The sequence below is a fragment of the Tyto alba genome, unplaced genomic scaffold, assembly GCF_018691265.1.
Source record: "Tyto alba isolate M040663 unplaced genomic scaffold, T.alba_DEE_v4.0 Super-Scaffold_33, whole genome shotgun sequence".
Taxonomy (NCBI): domain Eukaryota; kingdom Metazoa; phylum Chordata; class Aves; order Strigiformes; family Tytonidae; genus Tyto; species Tyto alba.
The window spans coordinates 227468-249842 of NW_024881308.1; the positions used below are offsets into that span (position 1 = coordinate 227468).

The window sequence follows — 22375 nt, forward strand, 5'->3', positions numbered from 1 at the left end:
ATGCACAGAAACAAATCTACTGCCTGAAAGATAGCGACAGGGTCATTCCCTTCTCTGAATTCAGCATCCAACAGCCCAGCAAACCCCAGAATAACCCTACCCTGGAGGCACCAGTGTCTAATAGCCATGGCGTGGGGAGCCCTGCCTCGTGCTCAGCTATGGGTATGCCACCCAGTGCTGCAGTTCCCACAGCTCTCCCAGGCCCACATCCAAGCAGAAGGCCTTGCAGGCCTGATCCACAAACAAGGGTTGGCCAGTCAAAGCCACAGACAACCTGACGTAGTGTGGGTGCTGGACTGCAGACCTCCAGAAGGTTCTTCCCACCAGCATGGTCTAGATCCTTGCCCCTCCTGACCTGTCCTTTCGTTACCTGAAGCCAGGCTGGTTGTGATGGGCTGGTCAGGGCTGAGCAGTACCCAAGGCACTGACTCTGAGGATATGTGCTTTTAGTTGATGCTCATAGGTGAGGGTGGGCTCCTCCTGCTTTTTGTGTCCTCAGCAAAGATGGACGAACTGGTAAGGGAGGGTGGATATGCCCCCTGGGAAGCTAAACACAGAGCAAGAACAGATCAGGGGTCAGCAGCAAGCCAGCTCTGAGCAGAGCTCCTGGGGCAACCTTCCAAGGGAGAATGAGCACAAATACATGGGCAGGGGTTTTTCTTTTCTCTGCTTGCAGGTCTGACTTGAGAAATGAATCAGGTTGGAAGCAGAGCTGGGACTGGCAGAGGGGAAGTCAGGCAGGAATTTCTGAGTCTCCCAGAAAGCAAGGCAGACTCTTAGAGGTGGGTCATGCCATGGGAAGGCTGGGCAAGGATGATGGGAGTCAGTCTTGCTAAGGAGCAGAACCACGATGATGCTGCTTTTTCTGCCAGCAGTTTTGTCTTCCTAGCCTTGTCTCTACAGATGTGCTCCTTTGCCTATTCCAACAGCAGCAGCATCTGGGAGGAGCCAGCACATTATAATGGCACCAGCATAGGAGCACCAAGGGTGAGCATATGTTGCACTGCACTTCAAAGCAGGGATCAGTGCTAGGACAGACCAGCCAGCACAAGCCAGCCTTGGTGCCTCAAAGAGCAGAGAACCAAAGGATGCCCTAGGGCACCAGACAACCATTCACACCCCATCAGGGGCCCAGCTCCCTCCCAGACCATCCTCTGCCAATGGAGCTAGGCTGCAGCAGCAGTAAGGTCACCCTGCCAGCCTCTGCAGCACCCTGCCACAGGTTCTCATCTGGCTTTTCCCACTGGCATGGAAATGGAGGCACATATGAGGGGGCCAGCAGCACATGCAGGCTACAGAGGTGGGCAGATGGGGGGGACAGGTGTCTGGCCACCCCCCCCACAGGGCACTGCCCCTGCTGCCTCCAGCATGAGGGCAGTGTAAAGGGGTGGTAGCCACGCTGGGGATGGTCAGACCTCCTCTTCACAGGACCCAGCTGGGAAAGTGAAAGGGATATTTGCTGATAAAATGGAGCAGGTATGGCTGAGTAGGTACAGGAGTGCCCACCCCAGCACAGTGGGGTCGGGGGCAGCAGCAGCACGTGTGGCCCTAAGCCAGAGCCTGTCAGGACCTCACCTTCCCATCTAGGTCTTCATCACTCTCAAACATGTCATCTTCGCCCAGGTACCACTTATATTCCACATAGACATGGGGGTTGAACTGATTGCTCTTGGCCTGCAACAGCTAAGGCACAGAGGAGGTCCCTGAGGACCCACCAGACTTGTCCTGCCCTACCAGCCCCACATGCAGCTGCTGGCCCCATCTCTACCCACCCACCCATCAAAGCAATATCTGTGAGCTGTGAGCAGTGCTTCCCATCAGCAAGGAGGTTTTGTGAAGGTCTCCAAACACACAAATCAGGACTTGGCAGAAGCAAGACTTGGACTTGCCAAGGGGATGCACTCACCCCATGCAGCCTCAGTACAGATCCAGGTCCCCCTGCCCAGGCACATTGTGACCCCTGCCTGGCCTGTCCCAAACTGCTCTGCCCTAAGTGACCCAACGCCAGTAGGGCCAGTGTCCACTGGCCTCCTTTGCACCCTCCTCTGCATCCCACACTGGCACTGGAGATACTGAGGGGTGAGGGTGGCCCTGCAGGACATGGACACATGGGTGCAGGTTCCCTGCCTCTCTCTGCCTGCCACTGGGATGAGTTCCAAAACTAGAGGGTTGATGAGACACAGTGTCTTACCAACTCTTCACACAGGGGATGTCTCAGCCTCCTGGCAACATCCAGGGCCATCTCTCCGGATTTGTTAGCTGTGGGGTGGAGATGGCAGCCTTGAACATTGTTGTGCTCAGCAAATGGAAGAGCAGTGCTGTGTTCAGGGCATCTGGGGCAAATAAGCCTAAAAGAAGGGACAGCCTAACACAGGAGACAGTCCTCCACAAACTTTCTCTGACACGAGTCCCTCCCATGGGCCGCAGCGTTCCCCACACTGCTCCAGCGTGGGTCACCAACTTTCTCCGACTGGATTCCCTCCCACGGCTGCAGCCCTTCCCGAGCTGCTCCCGTGTTGGACACCCCCGCATGCTGCAATCCTCCCAGCACTGAATTACAGCAGCGGGGCTACCTTTTCCCACAAGATCCCAGCCTTCTTCAGGCACAATCACCTTGGTCACTCAGGCAAAGCCCTTCACAGGCCATAAATCAATGTCTGCTCCACCGTAGATCTCCATGGGTGGCAGGGGGGGCCGCCCTGCCGTCTCCCCACAGGATACAGGGGGGTCTCTGCTCCGGCACACCTCCCCCCTCCTTTCTTCCTCCGTTCCTCCACTGACCTTGGTGTTCACGCAGATGCTGCAACTCCCCCTCACCAGTCCTACTGCCCGTCACCACGTCCCTTCTGAAATACGTTATCGCAGAGGCGCAGCTGATGGGCTCAGCCTTGGTGCAGAGGTGGAGCTGACTTGGAGCTGGGGGAGCTTTGAGAAGCTTCTCACAGGGGCCACCCCTATAGCCCCCTCCCCTGCCACCAAAAAACCCCACCACTCACTCAAACCAAGGACACCCAGACCAAAACAAAGGCTCAGGCCACTAAGGGATGGTGGCTGAGACCCATATAAGGAGAGAAAGGAGCATGAGTGAATCCTGGTGATGTGCAAAGATGGCAGAGGACAGAGGGACAGAAGCATTTGGTCACTGTCAGAGCCTAAAGGCTATAAAATCAGAAGAGGACTCCATATCTGGCACCCTGTGTCCTCTGTGTCACCTCAGGGAGCCTTGGGCAGCCCCAGTATGTGTGTCCTGATGCCCAGTGGACACACAGACCCCAGTGCTTGCAAGCAGGGGTATGAGTGCAAGTCTGAACAAGTGATAACCATTTTACTTCTGTTTCCTGGAAGGTCTGAGGATGGGGCCTGTGATGGTGGTGTAGTATCTCTGCAACATTATTATTTCTGCAAAACCCCTCCTTGCAGAGCTGCAGCACAGTCTGGCTGGGGAAGGGGGAGGACAGGAGAAGGGAACAGCAGGAGGTCTGCACCCTTAGGGACTGCAGAGTATCAGGATCTCAGCAAGGTCTGCACTGTGGACTCAAACTGCTCAAGGTAATTGGTAAAGACAGGTCAGGCACAGATGTGCCCAGCACAGCCAAGGCAGTGATAAATTTGGCTGCCAAATCACTGTGACTAGGGGACATGCACCCAGCTCCTCCTGCCTTGCTACAGTCTCTCTGCCCTCCAAGGGTCTGCCACCACACTGCCCAATGCACCTACATTTGTGCCGTCCAATTTCACCCGGGATCCTAGTTTTAAAGTTCACTTCCGTGCTGGGCAGTATAAATTGTTGGACCTGTAATCTGGACTGCAGAGCACCAGCACACACCACCTCTGAACCAGCGTTTTGGCAGTCCTCCTACTTGCTCTACAGCATTGCAGCCCTGACTTTGAAAATACGTGCCTGTTTTGGTTCCTGCTATGCATGTGCTGCATGTGGAAGAGCAGCTCAGGCAGTGTTTGCGTTGCTGGGCTCTGCCAGCAAAATGAGCTCACCTCAGCACAATCCCATCACAGAGCTGCCTGTCAGAGGCAGGCCTGTGGCTGCCCACCTGGGAGTGAAGTGGGGCAGAGGCATGAGCTCCCTGGGATCAGGAGTATCATAGAGCAAGCTGGTTCCTCCCTAGGAAGCAGAGAGGAGCATCCACTGCTCCGAGCTGGAGAGCAAAGCCACTGCTTTGGTCCCAGGCTGTTGAGAGCAGGAACTTGTGAGGTGTGGTCACCCCACTCACAGAGGGACATGTGCACCCCAGTCCTGCTTGTGAATGCTGCTGAGCCTGGAGAGCCAACTGTGAGAAACAAGCCCACGTATATATAAAAAAAAGGTTTTATTGGGGACAAAGTCAGTGGAGCAAAGAATACAGCGCTGGGTGCAATGGTGTGCCCTGGAGCCAAAGGGGCTCCCTTTTATTGTATAAAAGGTTACATATTCATCTACTCTAATACATATGCATCACTACTCCAAGGATAGGGAGGGAATATTACAATTAGTTCCAAGAAATCATTAACAAATCCCCCCACCCCAAATGCCTCCCATCGCGCTTGCACAGTGCTCCCTGGAGGTCATGGGCAGGGGTCTGCAGATGAAGGCTCGTAGTCTTCTTCACTGTGCTCGCTAGCTGACGCTTACTTCTGCGCCAACTCAGTCCTGTGGTCACGTACACCTTGTCCTTCAAGTCTGGGCCCAATTTGCAGCTCCTTTGTCTTTCTGGCTCAGTGGTTTCAGTTCCTCTCTTACCTCAGGGACAAGAGATACCAGGGATGGCCCATCCTGTTCTTTCTCTTTCCATTGCAAAGGAGTTACCGCCCTGTGATAGGGACCATCTGGTGAGCATCCCAAGGAGGGGGGGCTGTTGGGTTGGTGTTTCCTCAGATCAATTCTCCCCTTTTCTTTTCCCAGTAGTAAATTCTTTTACTTTTCTTAAAATTTGGATCATTGTACTAATAATAGCTTTAGCCTAACTCAATAAAAGTAATTGTTTAATTACTTTTAGCGAAAGCAAAATTCTTCTATTATTTATCACACAACCAAGAGTAGTGTCAGAGCAGGGCACCTTGCTGGACATACTGAGAAGAGCCTGGGATTGAGGTTGTCACCCTGTGGGCAGGGTCCCCACGCAATGCTTTCATCAATCCACCTCTCCCCAGCCTCTCCCCAGCCACAGGCAAGCAGTGCTGAGCACTTAAGTGAGGCTAAGGAGGTATTTCCAGAGAGCGCTGAGAAGACTCAGTTTAGTGTGTGCATGGGGTGGGGGAGCCACAGCCACTCACTGATGGTGATGTTGGCTTTGGCCTTCAGCAGCAGTTTGACACACTTGGGCTTGTTATGAGAGCAGCAGTAGTGAAGCAGCATGTCATCCTCTGCTATCTGCTTTGCCAGGTTCCTGCTGCAGAAGAGGGTGAATAATGTCAGAAACCCCAGGAAGAACCATTGGCCCCAGCCACAGCAAATACTGCATGGTGCTGGTACACGAATCCTTCTTCCCACCTCGCCTGGAGAAGAGGTGGCCACCACCTCTTATCACCTCAACCCAGAGGAGACAAGGGAAACCAAGGCCCCCTGATCTAGGGGTAGTTACCCCCAGCCCAAGGCATGTTTGATGGGAGGCCTGCCCTGGTGATTTTTTGTCTTTTTTGGGAGCATTTTGGAGAAGATCATCAGTCTTACACCTTTCACTAGCACAGCTTAGCCATGAAAAGCTGAATGGGTGTCATAAGCTTACCTGTTCTGAACAAGAAAATCAACAATATGCGAAGAGGTTTGATCAGACAAGAGCACTGGCCAGATGAAGAATGGTCTCCCCACGTTCCTGTAACCAAGAAAAATACAGCAAGGATGAGACTGTGTCTGCCTGCACCATCACCACAGATAGGAACGCTGTCCTTTAGGGACTGTCCTTACACATTTTAAATTCCTGAGAGATGAAGAGTTTTGACTGTCTCTTCAGAGCCCACCAAGGCTGATGAGAACCTAGTTAACATGAATAGAGTCATGGCCCATGGCTTCATGATGAATGAACCATTCCCTTTTCACGTTTAGAAATTGAGGCAAACAAAGGTGACTTTTTTCCCCAGGCCATTGGCTAAACTTTGCCAAGTCCATGTTCTCAGCAGAGCCCCAGGGTGTGCAAGAGCTGCTCCTGGCAGAGCTGATTCTTGCTTGCCATTTTGTCCCAAGGTACCCCATACTGATGGTGCTTCTTGAAGCATTTTGCTCCTTTGCTTTTATTCTGAAGGACACCCACCAGCGCCCTTGATGGCAAAGGGGGTGGCAGAGCAGCATGTCTCTAGCTCCAAGGGTTAGAGTTGTCCTCTGCTCTTGCACTTACAGCAAGGACCTATGCTGCTGTTTTGAAGGAAAAAACGCTGCCCTGATAATTCAATCCACAGTGAGACTTGGGTGTGCTGCTGAAATCTGCTCAGAAGTTTACAAGTGAATCTCAGTTACAAATTGGCCTTTGGAAAGCCTTGGGCTTGTGGTTATAACTTCTGACCCCCCCACACACAGCATGGGGAAGGCTGTGGGGCCAGAGAGTCTCCCTCTGCCATGATGTTCCTCATCCTGCCTGAGTCTGCCTGTTGCTCCTGGCTCACAGAAAGCAGTTGTTTAATCAGAAAACTCTCCCCTCCCAGGCATAGGCACCCTTATAGACAGGCTGGAGAGGCAGCAGCAAAACTGTTTGCCATACAATCCCATGGGATAGGTAGCCATACCTGCAGAGGTGCCAGCACAGGCTCACTCAAATCCACGTTCTCCTCATACGCTTGGAGGAAAGAAAATATGTCCTTGTCCTTCACAGCTTCTGGGAGGCCAGAGCACTGAGAATCAGGGCTCCTCTTGACATATTTCTTCTCGATATACTTGGAAATGATGAACATTTTCCAAAAATCCCTGGCAGAGACCAGCTGAATGAGAGTTAGGGGCCACAGAGCAACCCAGTGAGCATCCCAAGGCCACATTCCTCTTCTCCCATTGCCCCACTCACCTTCCCTCTCTCTCCTTCAAACATGCCAGGCAGTTAAGCAACTTTCCTCTGTTGCATTCCCCAAACTCCTCTGCAGCAGCATTCATAACTGCTTTTACAAAACAATGTGGTTTTCTTAAAGCTTTCTCTCCTGCAGTTACATAATTAAACATTAACTGGACTTTCATGGATTTAAAGTGCAAGTATTGCCATGGCTGGGGAGAGGACCCCTGCACCCACCACAGAAAGCAGGAAACAGCTCCCCATCTTTCTTTCCTTCCAGTGGGGATCCCACTGCCTTCATCCAACACCCTAAGGTCTTGTGCTGGGAGGGATGGGGAAGGGTTGGTGCTTCTGCCCCTTTCCCAGGCACTCATTGCTTCCCACAGCCCTCTCCATCCCCTCTGCTGCAGGATGAGGAGTCCTGACCACCCTCCCTGGGTGAAGCATGCTCAGAGGTGCACTGGGGGATGTATACACTGTCCTGGTGATGTTCTCTGCTCTCTTCTCCCTTCCCTTCCTCCCCAGCCCTGACCCGTCCTTTGCTGTTTGGACCCCTCTGCCCTCACAGTTCAGTACTGGGCTCAGCTCCCTGATGAAAAGAATTAGGGGAATGAGCAGAAATATGGGTGAATTAGACACAGTATGTGTCAGTGCTGCCTTTGTGATGGTGCCATGGGCCAGAGCAGAAAGCCAGCAGCCGTCTTGTACCCCTCTCCCAGGAGCCAGACTCTGAGCTTCTGGAAAGCGGATCATCTCCCACCAGTGTGTGGGAGTATGCTTGCTGGGAATCACAGGGGTCCTGTGCTGGGAGAGTTGCATACCTGGAAAGGACTGTGAAGAGTCTTAGAAAAACCTGAAACTGGACAGAAAATAATGAACTGGGGCTGAGGAGTCTTCTTCACTGCAGACTAAGGTTAAGTCTCACTCCCCTTTTGGATGCATCTCTTCCACCTTTTCCCTCTGTTATGGTCTGCCCTGATTGGCAGACACAGGAAAGCTGGCTTGGAAGCAGTTTGGAGATGATGGTCTTGGATGTTTGCTGAAGGCTTCTGCAAAAGGCTTCATGCTCTGCACCTCTATCACCTCCACAGCAGCTGTGCTGTCTGGCTGTACAAGCTAAAATGGTAAAAACATCCATTCCAACACATGGAGAGGATCTTCCCATTCCTGGTTCCATTGGGCAAGCATGGCAAAAGGTGTCATACCATCAATAAACACAAGCGCTTGTAATGATGCAGACAAATCAATGCGCCAAACGTTTTTCTTGGATGACTTGCTCTACCATTTCAATTACATGTTTGGCATCTGGAGTCAAAATCCTGGGTGCTGCAATATTTACATCCCCTTTTAGCAAATCTGCTAAAGTCTGTAATTTTGATGATGACAGACCTAAATAAGGTCTCATCCAATTTATGACACCAATTAGCTTCTGAACATCATTGAGTGTTTTGACATTAGTCACCAATTTACTTGCTTGGGGTTGTGTGGTAGCATTTTCTGGGGATCAGGGACATGCACTGATCCTACAGGGTTTGGACAATCCAGACTGGGTCTCTGAGCAGAAAACTGCCTCGTGGTAATCCTGCCCTTGAGGTCACCTGGAAGGGCAAGAATGAGCAAGTCAAGTTAGGGCTTCCTTCCTGTTTGAATGCCCAGATACACTGACCACAAAGTAGATTTAGTTTGTTCACGCGTGCTAACGATGCAGACCTATCACAGCACTTCTGGGTGTGTGATAAGTGCCTTTAGCCAATAGATTGTAAAGCAGAGAGCGGGCGACTGTCTGGCTCTGTATATCTTGGGGCTATTCGGGTAAATAAAGGAGAACGACTTTCATCCCGTTGGGGTGAGGTCGTCACTCGGGTCTTGTCCCCGTACGTGGTCCCTCCTACAGGGTTGTACTGTTCTATCAAGTATTTTCATTCCCAAGTAAAGCCAAGGCTGGGTAAGTTGCACCTTTTCATGAGCAATAACTAGGTCGTAATATTCTAATGCTTGCTTAGCTTCATGTTCCATTTGGTCCAAGAGTGTAGGTGTTGCAGCAGCCAACAGAATATCACCCATAAAATGGTAACAACAACATTCAGGATATTTTTGCCGAACAGGGCTCAAAGCTTGGGCTACAAACCATTGACATACAGTAGGTGAATTTTTCATCCCCTAAGGTAACGATTTCCAATGATATCTTTTGGTAGGTTCTGCATGATTAATTGATGGGACTGTGAAAGCAAATTTCTCCATGTCCTTTTTATCCAATGGGATCGTAAAAAAACAGACTTTCAGATCCATTACTACTATGCTCCATTGCATGGGAATCATTGTAGGGGAAAGCAAACCTGGTTGTAAAGCTCCCATTGCTGCCATTACCTCATTAATTTTTCACAGGTCATGCAGTAATCGCCATTTCCCCAATTTCTTTTGTATAACAAAAACTGGGGTATTCCAAGGGCTATGTGATTCCTCAATATGTTCCGCTATTAACTGTTCCTCTACTAACATTCACAGGGCCATAAGTTTCTCATTTTTGAGGGGCCACTGATCCACCCACACCGGCTTATCCACAAGCCATTGTAATGCTGTTGTGGGTCTTTGACACCCTGCAAGACAGTGACCCCTATGGAAAATGCGTGGTTATACGGACTCCCCATTGCCCCAAACAGTCTCATCCCCACAAGTTCAGGGGGGCAGCAGTGACATAGGGTCAGACAGTGGCCTTTTGTCCTTCAGGATTAGTAACGAGTACAGGTTTAGCAGCCATAAAGCTGGTTGCCGTGCCTCCCAACCCCACCAGCCCAGAGGTGGTGGATACCACAGGCCAGGAATTAGGCCAGTCCCGTTGAGCGATAATTGTGACATCCACTCCTGTATCCGACAACCCAGATACCTGGAACATATTTGGTGAGGCACTGTCCATGGCAAGAGTGCACTTCATTTGTGATCTTGTATCCAATAAAGTCTGTGACCAGAAGACTTGAGGTGTACCAGTAGATCCAAAGCCTCCAGACCCATGAATCACTTGTTCTGTCCTGGGAACACAACTCTTAAAAGGCACAAGTTGAGCAATTCAAGTATTTTTTTCTATTGTTACCGGGGGTATTGCAGTAGAAACCATTGCACAAATTTGTCCTTCATAATCTGCATCTATGACTCCCACATGAACCATAATTCCTTGCAGTGTGATGCTAGAGCGCCCAATTAATAATGCACTCAGTCCATGTCCAATGGGCCCCCAAGCATTTAAAGGGACTTTGTGTGCACACCTTGTGTACTTACAGTTACGGTGCCGGCAGTGGATACATCCATCCCTGCTGATCCGCTAGTTTTTCCCAAGAGGTCGCATAAATTTGTGGCTGTTGGGTCACCAGATGGAGCTGTTGTGCAAGAAATGGGCTGTTCCCGGGGTTGGCAGGTATTTGTGCCTGCACCCACCCTTTCGAGCTCCTTTTCCCGTTTCCCTGTGGCAGGGGTTGCCCACTCAGGTGAAATTTAGATGGGCAATGTTTAGCAAAATAACCATTCTTGCCGCACCTGTGGCAAGTGACTACAGCTGAAGCGGCAGCACCACTGTTGTTACTACGTCCATCCCCTTTTTGTTTATTTGGACAAGCTGCTTTCACATGGCCAGCCTGGCCCACAACCATAGCATTTCTGATCCTTAGATCTCATAGCTGCCATGGCAGTAGCTAAAGCAGCCACCTTACGCTCCACTGATCCTACCTTGGCACAGGCAATGATCATTGTCTTGAGATTCTGCTCGCCTGGCAATGCTTCAGTTACCTTTTGGCAGTCTGAATTGGTATTATCCCTCTCTAATTGTGTAACTAGCATCATTCTCAAATTCCTATCAAAGACCTATCGCTCAACAGCCGCTTGCAGTTTTTCCATGAACTGCAAGAATGGTTCTTGAGATCCCTGTTTAATGGCAGTATATCTTGCTTTGGGCTCTGACATTTCCGCTGTTCTTATCAAGGCTTCGATGCCAACGGCCTTAACCTGTTCAAACACAAGAGGATGCCATTGGGCTTGATGCTGTGGATTATTAAACCTTCCCGTACTCGTTAAAACGTCCGAGCCGTTGCCGTAGAGCGGATCATCTTGGGGAAACTGCAAATTTCATACCGCCTGGGAGTCTGCTTTTTGTGTCCAGATACTGCTGAACACAGCACACTGAACGGGCTGAAACACGATCTGCACAAGCTGTGCTATATCATAGTGTCATTTCCTCGGTTGTTAACAATCTGATCAGCTGCATGGTTGCTGGGAAATTAGGACCATATTGTGCAACACATTTTTGGAGGTCTTGAATGAATTTCCAGGTATAGGACCTATGCTCATCCATTATCCCCTGCCCTGGGTCCCCTCTAATTACAGGGAATGCCATAGCCATTGAGGGATCTGAACTCTGTCATGGGCTTATCTATGACTTCTGATAAATCCCATTGTCCCTACTCAATGGCTCCTGCCTTTACCTTCTGCCAGAATGATAAAGAATGATAAAAAAAATGGTTTTACAGTAATTCGTGCAGGGGGCAAATCCCAGGCTCAGGGACTAGGTTTACAAGAGGAGCCCCCAAGGTTCATTCAATTATCAGTTCTCTCCCTTTGTTCGACTCACTGTCCTTGCTTGAGGCATCCACTCTGTCCCCCTCTCCTCTCACAGGATCATCCCCATCGTCTGAGTCATCAAGGCAAATATAAAAACAGATTAGTTGTTTCTGGTGACTCTTTCTCCCCTGAAGGAAGCGGTGGGGCAGATGGCGTAATAGGATTTTGATGCCGTCTGCTTCACTCAAGTAGGGGACGATTAGGGTCCGTTTCCTCATCCGAATCATCAGACAAGAGATTTTGACGCCGGAGCTGTGGAGGCTTTACCTTTGGGCCGACCACAGGCTCTGCCACAGGTTCAGTAGGGCACTCCTCCTGGGGTTTGCATTGGGATACAGGCATTATCCCTGACCCCTGTTCCTCTGGGGATGCCACTGCTGTAAGACTGGGGGCCGAAACATTATTTTCTGCTTGGTCCCTCTGTTCCTTAAAGTCCTCTGAAGTATCATACAGCAGAAGCCATGTAGTTAGGAGTTCCATAGCCTCTTTTGTCCCATGGGAGGCACTATCAAACAACTTATCGCCTATCTCCAGCCAATTCAAGACGCTAAATGATGTTACCATATTTGCTTCATATCCTTGTCTTTTGCTCCATAATAGCACCTTTTGTAACATTAGCTCATCCATCTTAATGCCCCTCTTTTTCACTATTAGTTTCCGCATTGTGACTATCATATTTTCCTCTTTTGTTAATGAGGCACCCATGTTCCCAGCAGCTCACCTTTTCAGTGTCTCTTTCCAGATCCGAATCTAGCAGCTCTTCCTGCCACTCTCCACTATGCCGGGCTCCATCTCCGTGGCTCTTCCCACCGTCACGTAGCAGCAAGTCTGACAGGAATCACATCGGGGTCACCAGATGCCGATGTTGAGACAGACGCAACACATTCCCAAAAGCCTAACTTTATTGTCTTACAAGCATTAGATATATTTCTTAAGCATATGTGTTCTTAGATTATTGGTTCAACCCAAGCCCAACAGTTCATGATTGGATGACCTTATCCTTATTGCCACATCTGCTGTTTTTCTTGCCAGGTTTCTGCTGCTCTCATGTTCCTTTAAGTTGTTTACATCTGCAGTCCCAGCCACCTCTTCTTTCTCACGGGTTCACGGCTGTCTTATCAAGCTGCAGTCTCAGCCTCCTCTTCTTTCTCACAGATACACGGCTGTCTTATCCAGGTCAGTGTCAGTTGTCTCCATCTCGGGGTCCTCAGGCCAGCTGTGGACCCCCACACTCCCCCCCTTTGCCATTCTGGCACCCAGCAGCTGAACTCTGGCCCACCTGGGTGAGCACCATGTCTGCCCCACACTTGCACCTGGCTTCAGGGCCAGCCAGATTCCTCACCTGCTCCTTACCTGCCTACCTGACTCTGCCCAACTAGTTTTCTCCCCAAAACTTACTCTATTCCTGTACCATTCAAAAGACAATGAGGCAGCCATCTTCACTATGAAACCCTGTTGTCAGTTAATTTCTTTGGAATTACAATGGTCCCTCTGAGCATCATCTCCTGCACCAGGATAAGACCCCTCAGAATAAATCTGTCTTGTCAAAACTCAGGGTGAAGCATCTCCACTTGAGATCAGATCATGTCAGGACTTGTCTGTGCAGAAGACAGGAACCCTGGGGTGACAGAAACCATGCTGAGAACAAGTCTCATTTAATTTACATCAGCCCAACACCACAATACAGATTGATGCTGATGACCCCATGCCAATGACCTGGCTATCTGGGAGGAAGGGCAAAGGGGCATCAGCAAGGATTGCCTGCAGCAGGCTGGCCCCCAGCTCCAGAAAGCAGCTGCAAAGCACAAGCAGCAGCAGAGAGAGCAGCCAAGACGCTTTCATTGCTGTGGAAATGAAAAGCCAAAATGAAGTTTTAAGCAAGTCTGAATCCAATCCAGCACATACATGCAGGAAAAGCTGTTAAGCAGCTTGTAAGGAGTGACAACCAGAAAGTCTGTGTCCTGGGGAGTGCTACTATGTCCAGAGCTGACTCCAAGACCTGTTCCTGTGCTCTTGGCATGGCAGGAAGCTCATGACTAATTTGGATCTGTCATTCTTCTCCCTGGGGAGCCCCATTCAAAGGTCTTCCAGGTCCTACCTCCAACAGGACCCTACACCTGCCTCCCCCGCATACAGTGTGTTTTGAACTCTTCAGTTAACTTTGGAAGTGCCAAGTGTTGTCAAGCTGGGGCATGGATGGCTCTGTTTGTCCCCATCTCTGTCTGAATCACTGTCAATGGCAAGCTGTTTTCAGCTGCCATGTCTCTGGGGACAGCCCCAGCAGACTCTGTTTTCCCACCCTCCCATGCCAGTCCCACATAGAACAATTTTTTCCAAAAGCTGTAACTGTCCTTCAAGGAGTCTGACTTATTTCGTAGGTTGGTTTCTTAGCATTTCATGGCTACTTAGCATGAAACATGACTCTCCAGAGAGAGGCAATTTCTGCAGGTCTCTCATTCTGAAGGTTGCCTCTGCACCTGCAGGATTTTCTTAAACTTTCTGGTTCAGTCTCAGTTCCTGCAATAGTCACCCATCTTTGAGTAGTCCTGAGCTGGAGAACATTTATCCATTGATGATCTTCTCACTGATATATCCAGGCATCGTATAGATCAAAAGAATGAGGAAGATGGTCAGAACAGCGACAATGAACAGCACGATGATGTATGTCTTGTACCGCTTCCAGATAAAGAACACAAAGGTTTTAATGGGATTCACAAACCAGTTGAAAGAAGTTTTTGGCCGGCTGGAACATGAAGGGAAGAATAGGTAAGCACAGGCTCAATCCACAGAGCAGCACACTGGCCCCTTTGCTTTGGTGCCTTGCCACCCTCATGGGTTGCCAGCTCTTCCTGCTGCTTCCAGAAAAGATCACCCTAAGGGCTGCAAGAACTACAGTGCCTGTGAAAGCACTGAGTACAACAGGACCTGAGCTTCAGGACAAGCCCTGCAGAGCTGTTCTCCACCCACGTGGCTAACGGGTACATTCACATGGTTAAACCAGAGCTGCCCTTTTTGTACATGCAATGTTATGGCATAGCTGCATAGCTTCCCTGGCCCAGATGCTGCAGCCGCAAGTCCTGCTGGACCCAGTCAAGCTCTGGGAAGCCCTGGCAGCCCCAGTCCTGCAGACCCTACCACCCAGGGCCTCAGAGATTGCTCTCAGCTTCCTGACAAGCAGGTGCTTGCTCCCTGTCCCCTTGCAAAGAGCTGCTGAAAACATGGCACTGTCCATCCACGTTAAAGGTGATAACACAGATACTCACTTGGGCTTTTCCAGAGGTTCAGGCTCTTTTCGGCCCAAACCAACAGGATTTTTCTCAGCCTCCTCCACAGTCAGCAGCTGGAACTCCGCTTCCACCTTACCCTGGAGGGGGAACATGTCTGAGCCACAGCTGCATATGCTGCTTCACAGACCAGCCTGCTGACCACATACCCTGTCAGGACTGGGTATTTTTCTCCCAGTTACATTTACAGATGCTCAGAACAATTAATTTTTACTCACCAGGCACTATCTATAGAGTCTCTCACTTCACAGCCAGTGGAAGCTGTGGCCTGGCCAGAAACTAACTGTTTTGTAGACAAGGCACTGTATTGTAATCCACTGCCCAGCCATCTGGATTTGTCTGCAGCCTCCCACACTGGCACTGAGGAAAACTTACCCTTGGGGATAAACAATGGTCCGATAGCAGGGCCATCAGCAGCAAATCTGCCCTGAGACAGTTGGCACCTGCCTGTCTGGGGTAGGCAGAGACCCTAGGACAAGTTTTTGCTGCTCTCCTGTCTAGTTGATGGGGAGCCATGTGCCTCTTGCTTTCCTCCCCTCACTGAGCACCCCTCTATGGGAAGCTTAGAGGAAGATATGAAGTTGGACCCCCAACTGCATGCCACCACATTTGGCACTTCTGGGCAAATGAAGTGCTGGATTTGCAGCAGATGGGACAAGTCTCCAGCACCCTGAACAAAGTCCTGGGCAGCTGCATCATTGCTGCCTTTGTAGGTTATGTGCATGCAGGATAGGTTGCAGAGGCAAACAGTGGCTCTCTGCTCACCTGTGCCATCACCCTGCCTTACCGTCAGGAGGTACTTGTTCCCACTGGGGTCTGTGAACTCTATGTCCTCTGGTTTGACGGAGCGACTCCACTTCTTTTTCTTCTTCTTTTGCTTGTTTTCCCTTTCTTCTCTCTCCTCATCTTCTTGATCTTTGAGTTTGATGAAGGGCCACCACCCTCTCATGCGCTTGTTTCGGAAGATGGAAAAGCGAGGTGTTGCGTTCTCCTTGGCCATCTTGATGGTGCAATGCTCTGAGCTCTTGGCTGCCCTCACCATGTCATGCAGCTTCAGTTCGATGGAGCCTGCAGGTACAGTGAAGAGGAGAGCTCACAGTGAAATCCTGCGGTCAGCCCCACATACCATTTGGATTTCTGTCTCAGCCACACTCCTACCACCATGAGTAGGTCCCAGCTGCTGCAATGATCTAGCAGAGTCCTGCACATTTACAGGTGGAGAACTTAAAGCTCAGCATAAGAAAGGATCAGCCCAAGAGGTAAAGACTAAGAAGCAGAAGCCACAGGTCTTGTCTCTGATGTGGCCAGTTTGGTTTGCATATGGTACAGTGGATTATTTTCACTCCTTTACCATGTCCCACCCTGCTCTCCTCACATGTCCAAGCTCCTCTCATTCCTGCAAACATCAGTAAAAAATCATAAAATCTGGGAAACTCTGTAAGGGTTTCAAGTCTGGTTTACATCTGAAACAGCCTCAGTTCATTTCCCTATTTGGCCTTGCGCCCCTGTCCTCCTTGGAAGGAGCTCCTCTCCCACTGTGGCACCGAGCCCTTGCAACAAATCAGTCTTATCACATACTGGTCTGTGTTGGCAAAAGCATAGCCAGCAACCAAGGGATATGGGTGTTCTCCTCTGTTCAGCTCTGGTGAGACTGCATCTGGATATAGCATCCAGTTTTGGGTCCCCAACACAAGAAAGGTGTCAACTAACTAGAGAGAGCCCAGTGGCTAAGATGGTCAAGGGTAGAGTATGTGCCATACATAGCAGGATGGATTGAGAGACTCATGCATGTTCATCCCAGAGAAGAGAGGTCAAGGGAGAGATCTTACTGCATCCCCTACAGCCTAAAAGAAGCTATAGAGCAGATGGAGCTAGATTCTTCTTAGAAGTGGATGAAAGCACATGAGGCAACAGACACAAGTTGTTGGAAGTAAAAAAATTTGAGAATTATGAGAATGGTGCAGCCAGAAGGGGTCCAGAAGTGTGCTGGGATCTCCATCCTCAGAGAAACTCAAAACTCACCCAGACAAGGCCCTGAGCAACCTAACCTACATTGCATCTAGCCCTGCTTGGAGCAGAAGGTTGCAATAAAGACTGTAGAAGCACCTTCCTGACTAGAAGTTCCTGAGATTGTACATGACAGGAATCATTGGGATTGCTGTTTAATGATTTCTTCAATGCCTGAGTAGCATGGCTGAACCAGTCATGATTGGAAGTGCCTCATGGAAGTAAATCCCTTTAAATACACCATGAAAGGTTGATGAATAAAGAGTTTTAACCTGCCTAAGAGACAGCAGGGCAAAGGGGATGCTTTTTAATGGGGAGACAAAAGTTTGAAGAAGGGAGGGACAACTGAACAGAGCACTACAAATTTGGGGATGGCAGCAGAAGCAGGAGAGAAGCAGCAGTGTTTGTGCTAGCATAGTGTGGGCAGAACCACCACCAGCCAAGCTTCATTTCTAGGCCCTGCTGCACACCCAGCTCAGCAGGTCTGGTTACTGGGAAGTAGCAGAGCAGCCAGGGAGCTCCAAGGCCTGAGTGATGGGATGCCACAACTCAAGTGCAAATGGTCTCACAAAGGTTGCCAATCCCTGGGCCCACAATGTAAGCTCCTAGGAAAGCTGCTCTTTGGCCAAGTCTTTGGGATTTGCAGATCTAAGCAAGAGCAGGGAAAATTATCAAGTTTACCAGCGAGGCAGCAGAAACTGGAAGTCCTGTGGTGTGACAGACCCTGTAAAAGGACACCAAGGCCCTGGACCAAACATGCAAGCTCAACATGTCTGTGTAGAAGAGGTGCATATCTCCAGGCTCTGTCTATAGCTCACACAAAAAAACAGCTCGGGTGACTGCTGAGCCAAAGAGCTTGATCTGGTGCTCCTGGTGTCCCTTTCTCAGAGAGCTGGGCCCTGAGGGAAATGCTGTAATACTCCAGCAAGGTGAGGGACAGATCACCCCACTTCCAGCAGGTCACACCATACCTAGAAAGTCATTAGCTGAAATCCGGTCATAATCCCAGACCTGTAGGACCAGAACAGCTGGTTCCCGAAACTCTGATTCCTCCACGGAGAAGACAGAGTCCTTCTTCTTGTAGGTGATCTCCTTCTCAGTTGGGAGATAGTTGAAGCGGAAGATGAACCTCCAGTTGAAATTGCCCTCCCCGGTCAAGGAGTTAAAGTGAACGTCTGTCTCCTGTTTGTCGTGGTCAAGACCCTTTATCCAGCTGCAGAAGAAACTCAGTTATCTCCTACCTCTGTCAGCCAGCCCCAAAAGCAGAGCAGAAGGATGGAGGGGCTGAACCCCATGGGGTAACAAGAAAGGAAAAGTTGAGGAGCAAAACCAGACCAACACTTGACTATGCAAGTGGGACACCGAGTGCTGAGGCAGGGAGGAGCAGGGGTTCAGAGGAGGCAGTGAGGGAGTGGGGCAGGGCAGGGAACAGGACAGGACAGGCTCTGGCCTCCCTCTGGCTCCCATCAGACCTTTTCACGTAGATGTCACTGGAAGGCTCGCCTGTTATTGGGTTGACATCGTCAAGGATCACGTCGTCCGTGTTCCAGATAATCACACGCAGCTCATAGCTGTATGAAGGACACAGAGGTGCGTGAGACACACGTTCTCGCCCCTGGTGCCTGGGAGGGCAGGTCAAGCCCACATTGGCAGAGCAGGAGGACTTGAACCCTCCTAGCACTGTGGTTTCCCCTGCCAGGGCTCCTGTGGCCAAGCACAGCCCGGCAGTCTTGCTGCTGTGCACAAAGTCTTTCCTGGGGGGCTACAAACCCCCAAAAGACAAACATCCACAGTTGAAACAGGCAGCTTTTGCAATGCAAATCCCTGGTGCATGAGAAACCCACCCAACACCACTTAGCCACAGGAGCACAGAAAGGCTTAGGCAGGAAGAGACCTCTGCAGCATCTGCTCCAACCTCTTGCTCTAACTTCACAGTAGATCAAATTGCCCAGGGCCTTGTCTGCACGAGTTTTGAGTATCTACAAGGATGGATATCCTAGCACCTCTCTGGGTCATTCTGTCACTATCCCAGAGTAGTTCCACTCTCACTGTGAAAATATTTTCCCTATATCCAGGGAGTTTCCCTTGCTGCAATCTGTGTCCATTATCTCTTGTCCTTTCACGTGCACCTCTAAGAATCTGGACCCTCCAACTCAATAGCACCATTAGATCATTGAAAACAGCAGGTGTCCTCCTTCAGCCTTACCTCTCCAGGCATCCAGAGGACATCCATCCACTAGCCAAAATAGAGGTAGATGAGTAGCCCTGACCTGGATTTCTATCATCTTCATGTCCAACCTTAGGGAGATTAACCCCGCCCTTCACAAACACTTGTGCAGCTGAAGTGCTTACCCCCCATGCTGATACACCCAAGAGACCATCCCATGACCAGAGCTGAAGCAGAGAGGAGGGCTGCATGCCAGGCTAGTACAGACTGTCAGCCTGTGCAGGACAACATGGCACATCCCATAGGCATGGTGAGAGACAGTGACCCTCCACGCTGGCTCACCAGCCCCAGCCCTGCTTGCATGGGTGCTACCTGACAGGCAGTCGTGGCTTGATATTGACAGGTGGCGGTGCAGGGACGTCGTTTGGAAACATGTCAATCCACATGTGCAAGGAGCCCTGACAAGAGAATACAGCAGAGAAACTTCAAAAGACAGGCTACCCTTCAAGGAGCAAGGGGGCTTGGTCCTGCAAGGAAAGTTCTCACCAGAAAGCCACTGCTTGGCTCTCTCCATCCCCAGCACTTCAGAGTGACATGTGACTGGATTTTACATAAGTAAAAAAATTAAACTACCAAAAATTGTTTATTTCCCTCCCCACTCTGCTCCCAAGAAAGTCCATTTCAGCTGAACTGAGTCTGTTTCAAACAGAGGCAAATGTGTCCCTCTGTCTTAACGAGACACATACGATGATGCAACGCTTCAGCATAACCAAGAAAACTAAGAAGTGATGGTTCTGACCCTCCCCTCCCCACACATGCTTCAAGGGCTGACCACAGCCAGAGTGACTGCAGAGCTCTGCTTTGCTACAGACCTCTGGTACCTGAGGGAACAGATGTTCAGTGCAGGACATTGAAATGGTTGAGCTCAGATCACTGCACTGCATAAAACTGAGGATTAATGTTTCTCTTCCAGCCAGCAGTTACACCATGCCCCCAGGGAGAAGCCAAGGGGGCAGAACAGGGCTCTTGCAGAGGAGCAAAGCAGCAGTGACAGGGGACAAAGCAGAGGAAGAGGCAAAGATAGGCAACGACACTACCACCCACTGTGGTGCATGGTGGCAAGGCTCAAAAGGCAGAGCAGGTCTCTTGCCACCCACACAGCATCCTCATCAGAGCAGTTCTACATGGCCTGAAGAGACAGGAAGGACTCTGGGCCACCAGCATTGTGACCAAAATATCAATGGACAGAGGTCCCTTGAGAAAAGGATTGTTCAGAAGCACCATGAGAGGTCAGAGGGTGAATCTAAGCAAAGGACATCCAAGGCCAACAGTCCTCACTTCATATCAGGAGCAGCCATCCACAGACATAGCTCACCCGGGAAGGGGCAACACATGGGATTCATGCCATGATGAGGAAACAAAGGGACAACAGGGGACCAGCCGGGGGGATAGGAACCAGCTGCCCTGAAGGCCCTGTCCCAGAGCAATGTCTAAACTGGCCAAGGAAACGTATCTCACCTGCACAAGCCCAGGGTTCTCCGGGTTGTACAGGGACCGGATTTCCACATGCTCTGGTACCAGCTTGTATCCATATCCTGGCATCTCTTCCCAGTGCTGCAGGACGTACAAAGCCTTATGTTCATCATTCACTGACCAGTTCTCATCTGCCACTCCTTTCTTGTTCATCACAGAGACCTCTGCAGAAGGACACAGCCAGGTAGAAGATGAAGGCATCTGGCTGGCAAGAGCCATGTCAGGATGTTAGTCACAGGCACAAGTAAGGGAAGCTGATGGACTGGGCAAACAAGCACCTCACCACAAAAACAAAATGGGGATAAGCAGGAGGGTGAGTATGAAAGGAATGAGTTCAATATGTTGCAGTGATGAGGAAAACTGTAGGCAGGAAGACAAACAAGCTAAGAAAAATAAGAGGAAAAGGGCAACAAACAATTTACTATGGTCCTGAGAAAAGGATCTAAGGGACACCAAGGAGGATGTGACCCTCTGGGGCAGTTTAAGTCCCCATGGCTCTGTGGTAGTGCCAACAGATCCATGGATGAGAGGTTTTTGTCCTAGAAGTGCTCCAGGAAAGCACCACTTGTCACTTGGCAGTGACACACAGTTGTGCTTGCCATTAATTAACAGCTCATTTGGCACAGTGAAGCCTGGGTTTATGGAGAACATCTGCCCACTGGAGATCAGTCTGAGACTGAAACCATCCCAAGCAGTCCCTAAGCACATCAGAGGTTCACGGGGCACCAATTGCAGCCATATTTGAAACAGAGCTGGCTCTCAGGGGTCCACCAGGAGAGCACTTCATTTCTCACTTCCCAGATACTCAGTGACCTGAGAAAAGGGGGAAAGGGCTTTTGGAGGCTCCTTGCCCTCTCCTGAGTAGGATTACTTTCCCCTTCATGACATAAGACACAGAGGCCAGCAGAAAGCTGAGGAACAGCAGCACTGAAACAAGCAGAAGGTAAAGTTGGCCATACACGTGGCAACCCCCCTCTCTTGGCAGGTCGGGCACAGGGATCATCCTTCTTACAGGCTACATAGCATTGCCTTGCAGGACCCAGTCATCTGCAAGCAGACCACATCTGCTCCATCCTTTCCTCCAGGCTGGAATCGATTGCACAAGTGTTGGCCACTGGAGGTAATGTATCTAGCAGGGACAGGCCTGTGCTCAAGGAAGTTCTCCATCACTGCTGATGGAGGGCATGAAATATTGCTGTGTTCTTGGACATCCATGGCCCTGGCTCAGGGTTTGTAGCGGCACTGAGAAAGAAAGAAAGAAAAACAGCAGAGGAGAAGCAGAAGCTGCCCACAAAGAAGAAAACAGTAGTGAGGAGCAGTGGGGAATCACCCAAGGCACCCAAAGCCACCAGAAGCAGAGAGCATCCATGCCACAAAGCCAGCTAAAAACAGGAAAGGAGACTGAAAAAGCCCTTTACCCCCACCCAAAAAAAACAAAACAAAACAAAACAAAAACAAAACAAAAAAATATACAAACCCTCCCCCCCCAAAAAAAGGACATCAGTGTCTTGCTGATGGCGGTCACAAGCAGATGGAAGTACAGCTTTGTGCCAGTGCCAGCCCCCAGAATAAACTATGCCTTCTCTGGCTGCACAAGCCATCAAACCCTTATGCACATCACTGCCATGCAAGTGGGGTTTTTTTGCTCCACTCACTGCCTGGGAAGCCACTTTGGGACCTAGTGGCTTGGATCACATCTTCCCCCAGTGCAACACCATCATCCACTGAAACCAAAGATGCTTCCCATGGTGACCCAGGAAGCTGGGCTGTGCAGGGCACAAAGTGGAGGCAGACAGTCTGGACACTTTAGGGAA

General features: G+C 50.2%; 2 protein-coding genes across 2 annotated transcripts in view; both read right to left on the bottom strand.

Moving 5' to 3' along the window:
- Positions 1–156: 156 nt before the first annotated feature.
- Positions 157–7336, bottom strand: LOC116961554 (arf-GAP with SH3 domain, ANK repeat and PH domain-containing protein 1-like). The gene is given in 8 exon segments (XM_032992961.2): positions 157–231; positions 1576–1683; positions 2192–2259; positions 5269–5384; positions 5721–5776; positions 5778–5807; positions 6712–6903; positions 6984–7336. Coding segments are annotated over 8 exon segments (669 nt in total). The 5' UTR covers positions 7008–7336.
- A 5118-nt stretch (positions 7337–12454) lies between these two features.
- LOC104368264 (fer-1-like protein 4) overlaps positions 12455–22375 on the bottom strand; it is a 42099-nt gene continuing 32178 nt past the window's right edge. The window contains exons 39-45 of the mRNA XM_042801072.1: positions 20547–20725; positions 19401–19486; positions 18334–18432; positions 17833–18074; positions 15642–15922; positions 14834–14934; positions 12455–14313 (exon numbers count right to left, since the gene is read on the bottom strand). Coding sequence (XP_042657006.1) covers positions 14133–14313; positions 14834–14934; positions 15642–15922; positions 17833–18074; positions 18334–18432; positions 19401–19486; positions 20547–20725 — 1169 coding nt within the window. The 3' untranslated portion in view covers positions 12455–14132. The remainder of the gene's footprint in view (positions 14314–14833; positions 14935–15641; positions 15923–17832; positions 18075–18333; positions 18433–19400; positions 19487–20546; positions 20726–22375) is intronic.